Here is a 13,877-nt window from a genome sequence, read left to right as displayed (position 1 = left end):
AATACAAGTAAATTGGTTTCAACATCAAATGAAGTATAAATGAAGCTTTAACAATATTCAAGAGATCAATAGGGGTTAAGTCAGTCCTGTTCGATTCAATTGTACTTTCCTAGGTCAATTTTTAATAGCAAACAATGGGACCGCATTTCCCGTCGAATGCAACTTGTTGCGATTAAATCGGATAATGGTAATTTCCAAAAAGTGTGTACAAAATTTGTACACATACAGGACATGACCTCAGTTCGTCGATCGGTATATAACACTGGGTCTCCGGACCTACTATCATTTTTTTTTTGGAGCAATCATATAGCCTTTCGGTACAACTTTGTTGTACGAGAAAGGCAAAAAGGAATGTTTTACCGTGAAATGTCGAACAACCCTGAATATTAATATTTAAAACTGGTCCAATCAATAATAATTATTAGTTCATCAGTTTGGCGACACAAACACGATAGAGGCAATGAACTGGAGGATATGCTGTAAAAACATATCTACTACCCAAGGATGTTATCGATCATTTAGTAATCTGAGGTCGATCACTTGTCTGTCTCATTTGGAGAATTAAACTGAAATTAAACTTAAAAGTGACATTTCAATAATTATCGAATAACCCTGCTCGCAGAGCATGATTACTTTTGACAGATATCGAATCATGTTGCATCGTTGTCTTATTGGAATTCCTGGGTAGCACCAGCCAGTCATTCGCTGAATTTTCGAACTGTCACTTTTAAGTTTAATAATTATTCTCCAAATGAGACAGACCCTTATTAGTAGTTTGTCAATAACTCATTCCATAGGCTAAATTTCAAAATGTGTTGTATGGTGGACTTCTAGTGCGAAGGTTTATCTACAACTCTGCCTAACAGGTCGATGTTTGAATATAACTTATAACCGAGCTATAGCGCTAGTAGCAGCAACTTATACTTAATGATAATAAAATTGCAATCATTTAGTATAAGTTACTGCTACTTGAGCTGTAGCTCCGTTATAAGTGAAATTCAAGTAACGAACTGTTAGGCAGAGTTGTAGATAAACCTTCGCACTAGAAGTCCACCATACAACACATTTTGAAATTTAGCCTATGGAATGAGTTATTGCCAAACTACCTACTAAAAATGAATAACTTATTGCCTAATTTGTTGCATTCTGTGTATAACTCACGATTTTCCCACTTTTCGCTGCATTGGACGGGAAATTCGTGCTAGCTTATTAAAATGCAGTAAATTGTTCCGGAGATCAACTGTCACAACTGAACTGTTGGCATTTCTTTCGTTTCGATTCTTCGATTCAGCACGAACTAGCACTTTTTTCAGGCAGAATCATCACTTGCAGACTTCACATACTTTATTCGGAATCCCGTAACTGCGCACTTACAATTCCATTTTCATCGGAATAACGGGAACAAGCAAAGCCCGAAAACGACCATTCTCCCCAATTATATCGCAGTGGATGTAAACATGGAATCGAGTCCGCCGTAAGCTTACAGCTTCAGCTTGGTACGCCTCCAGTGGCGGCGCTTGGCGTTATAGCTGAAATTACAATAAAAAATAACAGCCTTGTCCCTTTAAGAACTGAGTCCTTATATTTACTTACCGAATCGTATTACCGGTGCGCATTCGGATCCATTGTGGAATGGGTCTGTTTTGCTTTAGCTTTTTGGCAAGCTTCTTCTTAATCCGGAAAGTCTTGTGGGCCGACTGCAAAGGAAAGTGGAAAACATCATTAAATTGCGTTGATTTTCGACTATTGGAAACAATTTAGCACACGAAATCAAGGTAAAATTGAATTGTTTTTACGCACCATCTCGGTCAAATGTGTTCACCGCAGTGCAATTTGACGGAAAAGAGATCGTCCTCCGCTTGTCGGAAGTTGACGAACGCAAACAAATGGTTGAAACGCGTTTGATGGCAAAAGAAACGCAAAATTGACTGCTAGCCGCATATTTGCGATTTTATTGACAATAATGCTACGTTTTGACAGGGCAAGTGAATTGAACAACTCAGTTGAATTCAATTGACTTGCCAAAAGTTGAACATGTTCAACTTTCTTTTCGTTCAAGTGAATTGAATTAAGGTGTTTACACGTTTAATTTTCGTTAGATTCAAGCGACTTGCTCAATTCACTTGCCTTGTCTAAACGTAGCATAAATGAATATTGATTGCTTCTTTTCGGTAACAAAACGCGCCGACCCAGGGGTCCACGAAGCAGCCATGTTTGTGATGTTTTCGATCATCGAGTAATTTAGGACCCCCTGAACAAAATCCCAAATTAAACGGTGGAATAGTATCACTACAAAAATTCCACACATTTTTATTGGCAAAAATCCATTAATTTAATTCATGATTCTAATTAGTGCACACATAACCACTCTCCACGCGAAGTACAAATATAATCTATAATCAAATAAAATGTATGTGTGGTCTCTAATATGCAGTTATTGAATTTATGTGTGGGTACAAATTGCATATATTTGGGTCGCCAAATTGCAAAAATTTATGTGTGCGACAAATATATTCAATACAGTAATATCCCGATTTTGTCACCCCCCTGGTGAATTTTGGGGTGATAAAACAGGGTATGTGACAAAATTGGAAAAAAAAATATTTTCATTTTTTTTAATTCATTCCACAAATATGAATCATTTTATGCCTTGAAAAGGCAAAATGCGTGAACGGAACCCGTTATTTCTTGTCGAAATTGCTTACAGAATATTTCCCAGGTACTCAGACGTCGTTCGTAATAAACTACAGGTGGTGAAAGTTATTTTATGAAAATCATTGTTGTTTATAGTATTATTTACGGAAATAATAAGAATTACTTTTTTTTGGGAGACAAAATCGGGTTGAAAACGTGACAAAATCGGGGCGCGACAAAATCGGATCGAAAACGTGATAAAATGGGGTAGACAACATCGGAGGTAAACAAAATCGGGGAGTGACAAAATCGGGTCAGTACTGTATAAAGAATTTTCTCGGTGAGAAGCATAAGTACTAGAACGCTAGTGGCGCTGTAATTATTTAAATTATTTTGCCAAATTATGCTTCAACAAGCTTCAATTGACCATAATTTATGCATCATGTTGTAGTGCATGTTTTGTTTCATCACCAACATCGGTTTGACATTTGTAGTACCGGTACTTTGGCTGCCAGGTCGAAGTCAGAGACGATGGTATTATATAAAGACACGCGGAGAGAATAAAAGCAATTCTGGCTTTACGGCCAGGAGACGAAAAAAATCTGTGCGATCGGCAACATAAAAATTTGTGAGAACTTGAAGTGACTCTCAGTGTGAGCAGTTATTTCGTTTGCTCCAACTACATATTTTGTGTTCTTTAGCACAATTTCCTTATATATAACTGTTGTGTATTAACCCGCGACATCCTTTAGCAACGCGTCGCAATTACTCCTAGTTACCTAGTTGTGCTTAGTAACCTAAGTTTGTTATTTTCAATATATATATAATCTGTTGGGGACAACTGGAATGCGAATAGTCCTATTTATTTCGCCGCCGCTGGACTCGCAGGCGACTGTTTTGTATTGGTCACCCTATGATGTCGACACAGCGCATAAATGTGAATGAATGTTGTCTATGTAGTTAATGTAAATAAAGTCAGTTGTTATTGTTTGTTTTAAAAAGTACAACGCGTTTTAATTCGGGGTCCGAGTTTTATTAGTTTAATTGTTTTCTCGCGCTAATGATCGCGGCATGCGAGTTCGGCCACCACCTACGGGCGCGGGATACAAAAGTGGCGACATTGGGAGTGCGAAATATTGCGAAATAAACGCAAATTAATTAGTCACCGTGACTAGACCCAGTGCAAAGCGGCGGAGAGTGATGAGCGAATCGTCGCAAAATGGAAACCAGCAGCCACCGGGAAACATTCAGCAGCAATCGTTTCAACTACCACCCCCTGTGAATGTGCGCCCTCCTGCAGTAAATTTTCCTCCTCCCGGACAAATGGATCCGCATTTGTTGTGGTTTCAGCAGCAGCAGCAAAATTATGTGGCGGAGCTTTTCCGACAGCAGCAGGAAGTGATTCGACAGCAGCAGGAGGTAATGCAGCAGCAGCAGCAGGCTTTTATGTCGCAGCAGGAACAGCTGATCCGGAATATCCTGACATCGATCCAGGTGCAAGGTCCGGCCAATCCGGAATCAATTTTAGACTCCTTGGCCAATAATGTGACGTTTGCTGTGTGGTATAGTCGGTATGAAGATTTGTTTGCGAAAGATGCCAGCCGACTGGATGGAGAAGCAAAAGTGCGATTGCTGATGCGAAAGCTTGGAATGTCGGAGCATGAAAGGTATGTCAGTTTCATACTGCCGAAAGCGCCGAAGGATTTTGATTTTCCGTCTACTGTGAAGAAATTAAGTGCTTTATTTGGAGCTGCTGAGTCAGTTATCAGCCGAAGATACCGTTGCTTGCAGATTTCGAAGCAGCCGCAGGAGGACTATGTTACGTATGCTTGCCGCATCAACAAATCTTGTGTGGAGTTCGAGTTGTCCAAACTAACAGAGGAGCAGTTCAAATGTCTCGTGTTTGTGTGTGGATTGAAGTCGGACAAAGATGCGGAAGTGCGATTGCGATTGCTGTCGAAGATTGAAGAGCGGAACGATGTGACACTGGAGCAGTTGTCTGAGGAATGCCAGCGTTTGTTGAACTTGCGACATGATACGGCGATGATTGAAGAGCATTCGGCCGCCGTGAACGCCCTCAGAAACAAACAACAGCGATACAAGAGTGGTTCACCGTTGAAATTCCACCAAGCCGGTGGAGAGAAGAGCAGTTTTGGATCAAGTAGTAGCAAGACGAGTCCAGAGACAGCTTGCTGGCTATGCGGAGGCATGCACTATGCCAGGGAGTGTACCTACAAGTCCAACAAGTGCAACGATTGTGGCAAAGTAGGCCACAAAACGGGATATTGTAGAAGTGCAATGAAGGTGAAGTTTCGACGACGGAGGCCAAATGTAGCTTCTACTAAGGTAGTAACGGTCAATTCCTGCAGTGTGCAACAGCGTCGAAAATTCGTTCCGGTTGGGATCAATGGATCGCCGGTACGTTTACAAATCGATACGGGATCTGATATAACAATAATTTCTTCGGAATCTTGGCGGAAGATCGGCAGCCCTTCAACTACTGTGTCAACAATTGTCGCTAAGTCAGCCAGTGGTAAAGCGTTGCAGATTGAAGGTGAGTTTGCATGCGATCTTTCTATCGATGGACGCGTTCTGCGTGGTATTGTTCGAGTTGCAAAGGAGCAACTACACCTGCTTGGTTCTGACATGATCGATGCTTTCGGATTGTGGTCGGTTCCGTTTGACTCCATTTGCAACGGTATCCGCAGTACTCCGGCTAGCGTAAGCAAACTACAAGCAGAGTTTCCAAGAGTGTTTTCCGGTAATCTCGGGTTGTGTAAGAAGGCAAAGGTGCAATTACAGCTGAAGACTGGGATGACCCCAGCGTTCCGACCGAAGCGTCCAGTTGCCTACGCGATGTACGAGGCAGTTGACAATGAGCTAGATCGATTGGAACGGGAGAAAATTATCTCACCAGTAGACTTTTCGGAGTGGGCAGTGGTGGTTCGGAAGGCGAACGGAAATATTAGAATTTGTGGAGATTATTCAACGGGACTGAATGAAGCGCTGCAACCTCACCAGTACCCATTACCTCTTCCGCAAGATATTTTCGCCAATCTAGCAAATTGCACCGTTTTCAGCCAGATTGATCTGACGGATGCTTTTCTTCAAGTGGAGGTAGACGAAGACTTCCGTGATCTTTTGACCATCAACACGCATCGTGGTCTGTATCGCTACAACCGTCTTCCGCCAGGCGTAAAGGCAGCGCCTGGAGCATTTCAACAGCTGATTGACACAATGTTGGTCGGGTTGAAGGGAGTGAGTGGATACCTGGACGACATAGTTATTGGTGGCATAGACGAAGAGGATCACAATAAAAATCTCCGGGCTGTACTGCAGAGGATACAGGAGTTCGGGTTCACTATTCGAGCAGACAAGTGTTCTTTTGGGAAGACCCAAATTCGCTATTTGGGACATCTGTGTGATCAACACGGATTACGGCCTGATCCAGCAAAAATCGAGGCCATTAAGAAGCTGCCTGCACCGACAGACGTTACTGGTGTCCGTTCTTTCCTGGGAGCCATTAATTATTACGGCAAGTTTGTACCAAACATGCGTACGCTACGCTTTCCGCTTGACGAGCTGCTAAAGAACAAGGGAGAGTTTCGTTGGACAGCTGAATGTCAGCATTCTTTCGATTGTTTCAAGAAGATTCTTGGCTCTGACCTTCTGTTGACGCATTACGATCCGCGACGCGAAATCATCGTTTCGGCGGATGCTTCATCGATCGGTGTCGGCGCTACTATAAGCCATAGGTTCCCTGATGGTTCAGTAAAGGTGATTCAACATGCAGCGCGAGCACTTACGAAGACAGAGATGGGTTACAGTCAGCCGGATCGAGAAGGATTGGCAATTGTATTCGCCGTGACGAAATTTCATAAAATGATATTCGGCAGGAAGTTTCGTTTGCAGACCGACCACGCACCTCTGGTTCGGATCTTTGGATCTCGGAAAGGTATTCCGGTTTATACGGCGAATCGTTTACAGCGGTATGCACTGACTCTTCTGTTGTACGACTTTATCATCGAGCATGTGCCAACCGATAAATTTGGAAATGCAGACGTTCTATCAAGACTGATCAATAATCACGCCAAACCAGAGGAGGATTATGTGATTGCGAGCGTGATTTTGGAAGAAGATATGCGGTTCGTAGCGGACGAAGCAATTAGAGGCCTTCCCCTCAGTTTCAAGATAGTGGAACAGGCGACACAAGTCGATAAGCAGCTACGCAGAGTCTATCGGTATCTTCGAGAAGGCTGGCCGGAAGAGGCCAAGATCGACGATTCAGAGATACGGCGATTCTTTGGTCGGAAAGATTCTTTGTGTACCATTGGAGAGTGCATTATGTTCGGGGAACGATTAGTGATTCCAGAAAAGTATAGGCAGCAATGTTTACGCCAGTTGCATCGTGGACACCCTGGCATACTGCGAATGAAGGCGCTAGCTAGGAGTTATGTGTATTGGCCGTCGATTGATGACGAGATCGCCCAGTACGTCAAGGCCTGTAAGCATTGTGCTTCCGTAGCAAAATGTCCACCAAAAGCAGCACCGGTTCCGTGGCCAAGACCGATGGGTCCATGGAAGCGTGTTCACGTGGATTTTGCTGGTCCAATCGACGGAGTTTATTATTTGTTAGCCGTGGACGCACACTCGAAGTGGCCTGAAGTTGTGGCAACGCAACGAATAACATCGACTGCCACCATCAACATCCTGCGTAGCATCTTTGCCCGGCTGGGAATGCCTGAAACTCTCGTCAGTGATAATGGCACACAGTTCACGAGCAGCGAGTTCAAGAAGTTCTGCAGTGATAATGGCATACATCACGTAACCACGGCTCCTTTCCACCCACAGTCAAATAGTCAGACCGAAAGGTTCGTGGACACGTTCAAGCTTGCTTTGAAGAAAATACAGGAGGAGGAAGGGGGTGTTGGTGAAGCATTGGATGTTTTTCTTCTAACATACCGTACAACGCCGAATAGGCAGGTCGAAGAAGGGAAATCACCGTCCGAAGCAATGTTTGGCCGGCAAATTAGAACGAGTTTAGACCTGCTCCGCCCTCCACCAGTGCTCCCACAGAGTGAAGACGACAACGGTAATCAGAATCGAAGGACCTTTTCTGCGCACGATTTAGTCTACGTGAAAGTGTATAGTAACAACAAGTGGCGTTGGGCACCTGGTACCGTTTGTGAGAGAATTGGCAACGTGATGTACACCATTTGGGTCGAAGGTCAACGGATGATACGATCGCACGTTAATCAGCTGCGCACTCGTGGCGGTACACAACAAGGCAGCCGTTCGCTACAATCTTCTGCGTTGCCTCTTAACGTTCTTTTGGATGCGTGGAACATCCCAAGACCCACACCGACAGTTTCAGCACAACCATCGTCTCTGTTGGCCTCCGATGACTTTTCCAACCAACTGGAGTCCTCTATTGATTTTCAACCGTTGCTACCAACTTCTTCTTCGTCCTCGTCAACGTCTCAATCATCGTCTTCAATATCTGCATCATCAGCAGATTTCGCATCAGCAGATAGCAAACCAATTACACCGGTACAGCTTCCACGTCGCTCTTCGCGGAATCGAAGACCGCCGCAGTGGTTTGATCCGTACCACCTCTATTGAGAAGGGGGATGTTGGGGACAACTGGAATGCGAATAGTCCTATTTATTTCGCCGCCGCTGGACTCGCAGGCGACTGTTTTGTATTGGTCACCCTATGATGTCGACACAGCGCATAAATGTGAATGAATGTTGTCTATGTAGTTAATGTAAATAAAGTCAGTTGTTATTGTTTGTTTTAAAAAGTACAACGCGTTTTAATTCGGGGTCCGAGTTTTATTAGTTTAATTGTTTTCTCGCGCTAATGATCGCGGCATGCGAGTTCGGCCACCACCTACGGGCGCGGGACACAAAATAATCATTAGTGTTCTAAAATCCAAACCTGAAGCACACATTTTATCAAGATCTACTAGAGGTTATGGGACCAGCCTGTTCTCGATGTTTGTAGGGTTAAGAACGTCCGCCACAAGTAGATTTTCGTTCAGCAAATTACAACACTTGATAGAGTTGGTTGTAACGTAGCTTTAGCTATAATTTTATTTTGCATGTTAGTTATAGGGTAATTTCAATATTTAACTTCTTCTACTTACATAAATCTGTTTGCACGTATAGCTTTAAGGACAGTTCTACCGTACTATATGTGTTCCGTGTGTGTCCTGCATGATTATTTTAGGTTAGGTTAAGTTTTAACAATAGCTATAGTACACTTACTAATTGCATGGAATTCACACGATTTTATAGAGAACAAACCACTAATTTTAGTTAAGGATATTTAGCTCGTATTTAGCTGTAGGATGAATTCAATTTTTATAAAAGTTTCCTGAACAACAATATTTAATTAGTTCACCTTTCTGAAATGATACCGTTCGCTGCACGTTTTCGTTTCAATAAACAGCAAGAAGCCGAATCAATAGTAGACAGGTTACCTTCATCTACATGTCATCCTCCGTCATCCTGACAGGTCTGTCAACGGGTCAACCTGCCGTATCGGCCGTCACATTAGCGTGACCAGCAGTGCTGCCAGTGTTAACATCCTCTCCCCCGTAATACTGGCCACCAGGTCCAGTCTTACCAACTTCATCCACCTCAAGTACCGCTAGTCTAGCCACTGGCCTACGCACAAGACCCCTCGCAGTTTGAACCATAGCCTGCCTAATTCTCCCATCCGCCCCGGGAATCGCTTTAACCACCCTGCCTCTTATCCATTCGTTTCGTTTCCCGTCTCCAACTACCAGCACTAACTGACCCTCCGTTAAAGGTTTTGCTTCACCACACCACTTTGGCCTCTTAGTCAGTGTGGGAAGGTACTCCATGATCCATCTTCTCCAAAACACATCCAGCTGGTGCTGTACTTGATGCCATGACGACCGTATACCTTGCGCTGCATCGGTTGCCTCGACCACTGGTTGCCGAACGCCACACGAGTTTCCCAGCAAGAAATGGTTCGGTGTGAGTGCCTCGCTCTCGTCCGACGTTAGTGGCAAATACGTTAGTGGTCGTGTATTAACGATAGCTTCGGCTTCCACCATGAATGTAATCAACGCTTCGTCATCCAGCTTGCGATGGTTGTTGTACGACGTCTCCACCGCCACTTTGATAGAGCGGACCATCCGCTCCCAGGCTCCACCCATGTGTGGAGTTCCAGGCGGATTGAATACCCAATTGGTAGTGGTCCCAGTGAAAGTTACGGCCAGGTCCTCAATTTGCTCCTTCAGTAGTCTAGCGGCTCCCACGAAATTCGTGCCGTTGTCTGAATAGATCTCGGCCGGTGCACCTCGGCGGCAGATGAAGCGTCGAATACATTTGACGCACGAGTCCGTAGTGAGATTATGAGCCACCTCGATGTGCACTGCCCGTATTGTCAAACACGTGAAAACGGCTATCCAGCGTTTAGCGTTGCTTCTACCGACCTTCACCGTCAACGGTCCAAAAAAGTCCAGGCCAGTATACGTAAAGGGTCTGGCGAATGACGCCATCCTGGCTAACGGGAGTGGCGCCATGCGGGGAATCTGCGGTAAGCTCTTGTACACGCGACACCACTGGCACGCTTTGGCCACGCTGTTAATCGCCCTTCTAAGTCTCGGAACATAATACAGCTGACGAACTTCGTTCACGACAGTTTCGGTGTTACCGTGTCGGTACTTACGGTGATAATATTCCAGCAGCAAGGTAGTGAACTTGTGACTTCTAGGAAGGATTACTGGAAACTTCATCTCCTTTCCGACATTTGGAGCCTCCGCTATTCTACTATCCATTCGAATGATGCCTTGTTCGTCTAAGATTGGACATAGCTGATAGAGAGCGCTGCTTTTTCCCACATAGATTCGCTCATTTGGATGTTTCGTCTGGTTGCTTTTCAAGATCACCATCTCATCTGGGAAGCATTGCCACTGTGTCTCGCGGATTAGTAGACTTTCTCCCTTTCGTAGCTCTTCTGAGGATAATGGACCCACGAATAACTCCTGTCTTGCTAGCTTCTTCTTGATGTTGCTTATGAATCGGTACACGTAGGCAATGGACCGTATAGCACGTTTCAGTTGAGAAAATCTATCTAGTTCCATCAAACCTCCAGTAGTTTGAACTGTCCCATGAACGAAGCATGAACGTAGCTCTTCTACGGTAGGTGATGTCAACGTTTTTTGAACTGGCCATTCTGATTCCGCTATAGTTGTAGGAACGCTGATCCCTTTAACCAAACATTGTTTGCTTTTAGGTCTGGACCATATCCTCACTTTGTGGCAATGTCGGCTGATTTTTTTTTCGGAGGGGACCCAACGCTAGTCCTCGACATCGGTAGTCGGAATTAATTCTCCTATTCTGCAGGCTACAAATTATTTATATCCGCGATGATTAGCTCACAGCCAGGAAATAATGGTTGCGGAGTCGCTCCAGAACACTTTTCGTGTAATTTCAGTGTGTGGTTTTCTTCGACGAACTGTGAGATCCGAGCACCAAGCACTGCGGCTAAGTATTGAAACACTTTTGTTTTCGCCGAAACAAGTACACACTCAGGGAAACCGTCGGATTTCGAAGTGCGAAAGTAGACTACTGCGCAATACGCAGATTCGCTGGCATCCACAAATATGTGCAGTTGGAGATTTCGGTACCGCTCTTTGGTAGCACCTGGGAAGTAGCAGCGAGGGATCTTAAGGCTTGAAACATCCTTGATCAGGTTTGTCCAATTTTTCCACCTTTGATGCAGACCGTCATTCACTTTTTCGTCCCATTGTATCCCTTCTCTCCATACTTCTTGCAGCAAGATTTTGCCATGTACCACGAAGAGGCTCAGTAGGCCGAGTGGGTCAAAGAGCGACATCAGACACTTCAACATCTGTCTTTTGTAGGACGTTCATCGTCTCTTAACGAATTAGCGATTTCAGGTTTCATTTCAGTTGAGAAACTGAAGGCGTCTTCCTGCGTCAACCACAAGAGCCCGAGAACCCGATCATAGTTTGTTTGTTTGTCAGTAGTAAAAGCCTTATCTTGTTTGGATGAATCCATAGATACTCCCAAAGCAATCAAGAGGTCACTGCTGTTCGATAGCCAATTCCTCAGTTCGAAACCGGCTTGCTGGTGAACGAAACGCATTTGTTGGGAGACTTCGATAGCTTCGTGAACAGATTCATAGCTCTCTAGCGAATCGTCCACATAGTGGTTGTTAAGAATGCCTTCGACCGCTCGGGGATACAATTCTTGGTAATCTTTGGCGTTTTTGTTTTTCACATATTGGGCTGCCGCTGGGGAGCAAGTTGAACCAAAGGTGGCTACATTCATGAAATACACCTCTGGTACGTCGGAAGGATCGTTGCGCCAAAGGAATCGTTGAGAGTGGCGGTCTTCTTTTCGTATGTAGATTTGATGGAACATTTCCTTTATATCTGAAGAAACTCCAACATTAAACTGACGAAAGCGCAATAGTACACCGGGAAGCGAGGTCAGCTGATCCGGACCTTTAGCAGCACTGAATTTAGTGAGATACCATTGACTGCCGCTCTTGCATCCCATATCATGCGAACCTTTCCCGGTTTACGAGGGTTAACAACTGCTCTAGCGGTAGATACCACACGGCGCATGTCGCCGTTAGCTAGTTCTTCTTTGGTTGCGCGATGGGCATAGCCTTTCTGTTGGTAGTCTTCCAGTTGTTGTTGTAATGCTTGCTTCAGTTCTGGATTCCGGTTCATACGTCTTTCCAGGCACTCAAGCCGCCGCAGAGCCATGTTATAGCTTTCGGGGAGCTCTATGTGGTCGAATTTCCACAGAAGGCCGGTCTCGAAGTGGTCGCCTACCCGGACAGTTGACTCCTCTAGTATTCGTTGTGCACGCTTCTCTTCATCCGACACAAGTGGTGCTTATGGTTTCGTTCCAACTTCGTCCGTGGTGAAGAAATCTTTGACGAGATCGTGCAGCGTTTGATCGGCGACACATCCACAGGCATGGTAGTTGATCGACGTCATCTGACTGTAGTTCACTGAACAACCATATATACACCTACCTAATCTTGTTTTGACAGCTACTGGTTCACGTCTAATTCCTTCGCGCGTCTTCAATGGGACTATCAACTCCAGGTTGTTAACTCCGATCAGCAGTTTTGGAACTGCTTTGGTGTAGCTCGCCACCGGCAGTCCCTTGAGATGGCCGTACTGCTTCGACAACTGATCGTACGAAAGTGTTTGCGTAGGTAATGATAGCTCCTTAACGGTTTGAACTTCTTCCAGTGAATACTTTCTCCCATCAGTCGACGAAACGATTAACGACAACTGCTTCGAATCGTTCTCCGTTCTAGTCATATTCCCGTCCACAGCAAACATAGTGGCGCCTTAACACCATTAACACCAAGTTTCTTCGCCAGGCTATCCTCAATAAGTGTCAAGGACGACCCATCGTCGAGAAAGGCGAAGGTATTCACTTTCCTTTTGGTCCATGCAAGGTAACCGGCACAATCCTAAAGAGCAGGGACTGTTTCACTTGTCGGTGAGTCTGGTTCTCCGCAATGTTCATCACTGATGGTGTCTTCACAACCGAACTGCCGCGCGACGAGTGTAGCAGTGGATGATGGCGAAAATCGCAACCATTTGTACCGCAGGTGCTGGTTTTTCTACAACTTCTTCTGCCGTGAGAATTCAAACAATTTCTGCAAAGTGCACTGGATTGTACAAACTTCCAACGTCCATCCACCGAGAGAGATTTGAACGCTTGGCATTCCTGGATACGATGACCAATTTTCTTGCAAGCCAGACACGCCTTGGCTTCCACCGCGTTGATTTCGGCTCTGATTTTAGGTTCACTGTGGTGCGCAATGATATTTCCTCTTGCCCTAGAATTGTTCTTCGTTGGAGCACTCGGTCTTACACTGCTGCTGGCGTACACGGTCACTTTGCTCACTGCTTTCACTACACTGGACATAAAACTTCCAAACGTTTTTAGATTCACTTCCGAAAATCCCTGGAGATATGAGCCCCATTCCATTTGTAGATGTGGTGGTAGTTTGGCAACGAGTTCCGCGAGGAGGGTAGGGTTTGACAGATGGACGGATTGACCAGCAACTTCTAAATGGTCACAGAGACTTTGTATAGACATTCCAAAATCAATAATGGTTTGGAATCTATCCACTTTCGGTGAAGGGGCTGATCGTACCTTTTCTAGAAGCGCTGAGATTAGCAACTCAGGCCTCCCATACAACAAATG

General features: G+C 44.8%; 3 protein-coding genes across 3 annotated transcripts; 1 reads left to right on the top strand and 2 right to left on the bottom strand.

Annotated features, from left to right (window-relative positions):
• Positions 1-1,103: 1,103 nt before the first annotated feature.
• On the bottom strand, positions 1,104-1,932 carry LOC134224173 (large ribosomal subunit protein eL39). The gene is made up of 3 exons (XM_062703459.1): positions 1,801-1,932; positions 1,594-1,697; positions 1,104-1,529 (listed from the first exon to the last, which is right to left on the bottom strand). The coding sequence occupies exons 1-3, from the start codon at positions 1,801-1,803 to the stop codon at positions 1,481-1,483; spliced, it is 156 nt and encodes a 51-aa protein (XP_062559443.1). The 5' UTR covers positions 1,804-1,932; the 3' UTR covers positions 1,104-1,480.
• A 3,348-nt stretch (positions 1,933-5,280) lies between these two features.
• LOC134223062 (uncharacterized protein K02A2.6-like) lies at positions 5,281-8,256 on the top strand. The gene has a single exon (XM_062702200.1). It carries the CDS (start codon positions 5,281-5,283, stop codon positions 8,254-8,256), a length of 2,976 nt encoding a protein of 991 aa, XP_062558184.1.
• Positions 8,257-8,610: 354 nt separating this feature from the next.
• On the bottom strand, positions 8,611-10,753 carry LOC134223061 (uncharacterized). Its single transcript, XM_062702199.1, has 3 exons — positions 8,904-10,753; positions 8,783-8,848; positions 8,611-8,720 (listed from the first exon to the last, which is right to left on the bottom strand). Exon 1 carries the CDS (start codon positions 10,751-10,753, stop codon positions 9,167-9,169), a length of 1,587 nt encoding a protein of 528 aa, XP_062558183.1. The 3' UTR covers positions 8,611-8,720; positions 8,783-8,848; positions 8,904-9,166.
• Positions 10,754-13,877: the final 3,124 nt, after the last annotated feature.

This window comes from Armigeres subalbatus, chromosome 3 (genome assembly GCF_024139115.2).
Source record: "Armigeres subalbatus isolate Guangzhou_Male chromosome 3, GZ_Asu_2, whole genome shotgun sequence".
NCBI classification, from domain to species: Eukaryota; Metazoa; Arthropoda; class Insecta; order Diptera; family Culicidae; genus Armigeres; species Armigeres subalbatus.
Note: the sequence above shows the minus strand (reverse complement) of the source record. Positions and strands in the feature narration are given on the sequence as shown.

Excerpts from the sequence above, each read along its gene's own strand:
- LOC134223062 (XM_062702200.1), top strand. The coding sequence starts at position 5,281 with ATGATCGATGCTTTCGGATTGTGGTCGGTTCCGTTTGACTCCATTTGC.
- LOC134223061 (XM_062702199.1), bottom strand. The coding sequence starts at position 10,753 with ATGGAACTAGATAGATTTTCTCAACTGAAACGTGCTATACGGTCCATT.
- LOC134224173 (XM_062703459.1), bottom strand. Across the intron at positions 1,530-1,593 it reads CGCACCGGTAATACGATTCG|CTATAACGCCAAGCGCCGCC; the intron begins GTAAGTAAATAT and ends TTGTAATTTCAG.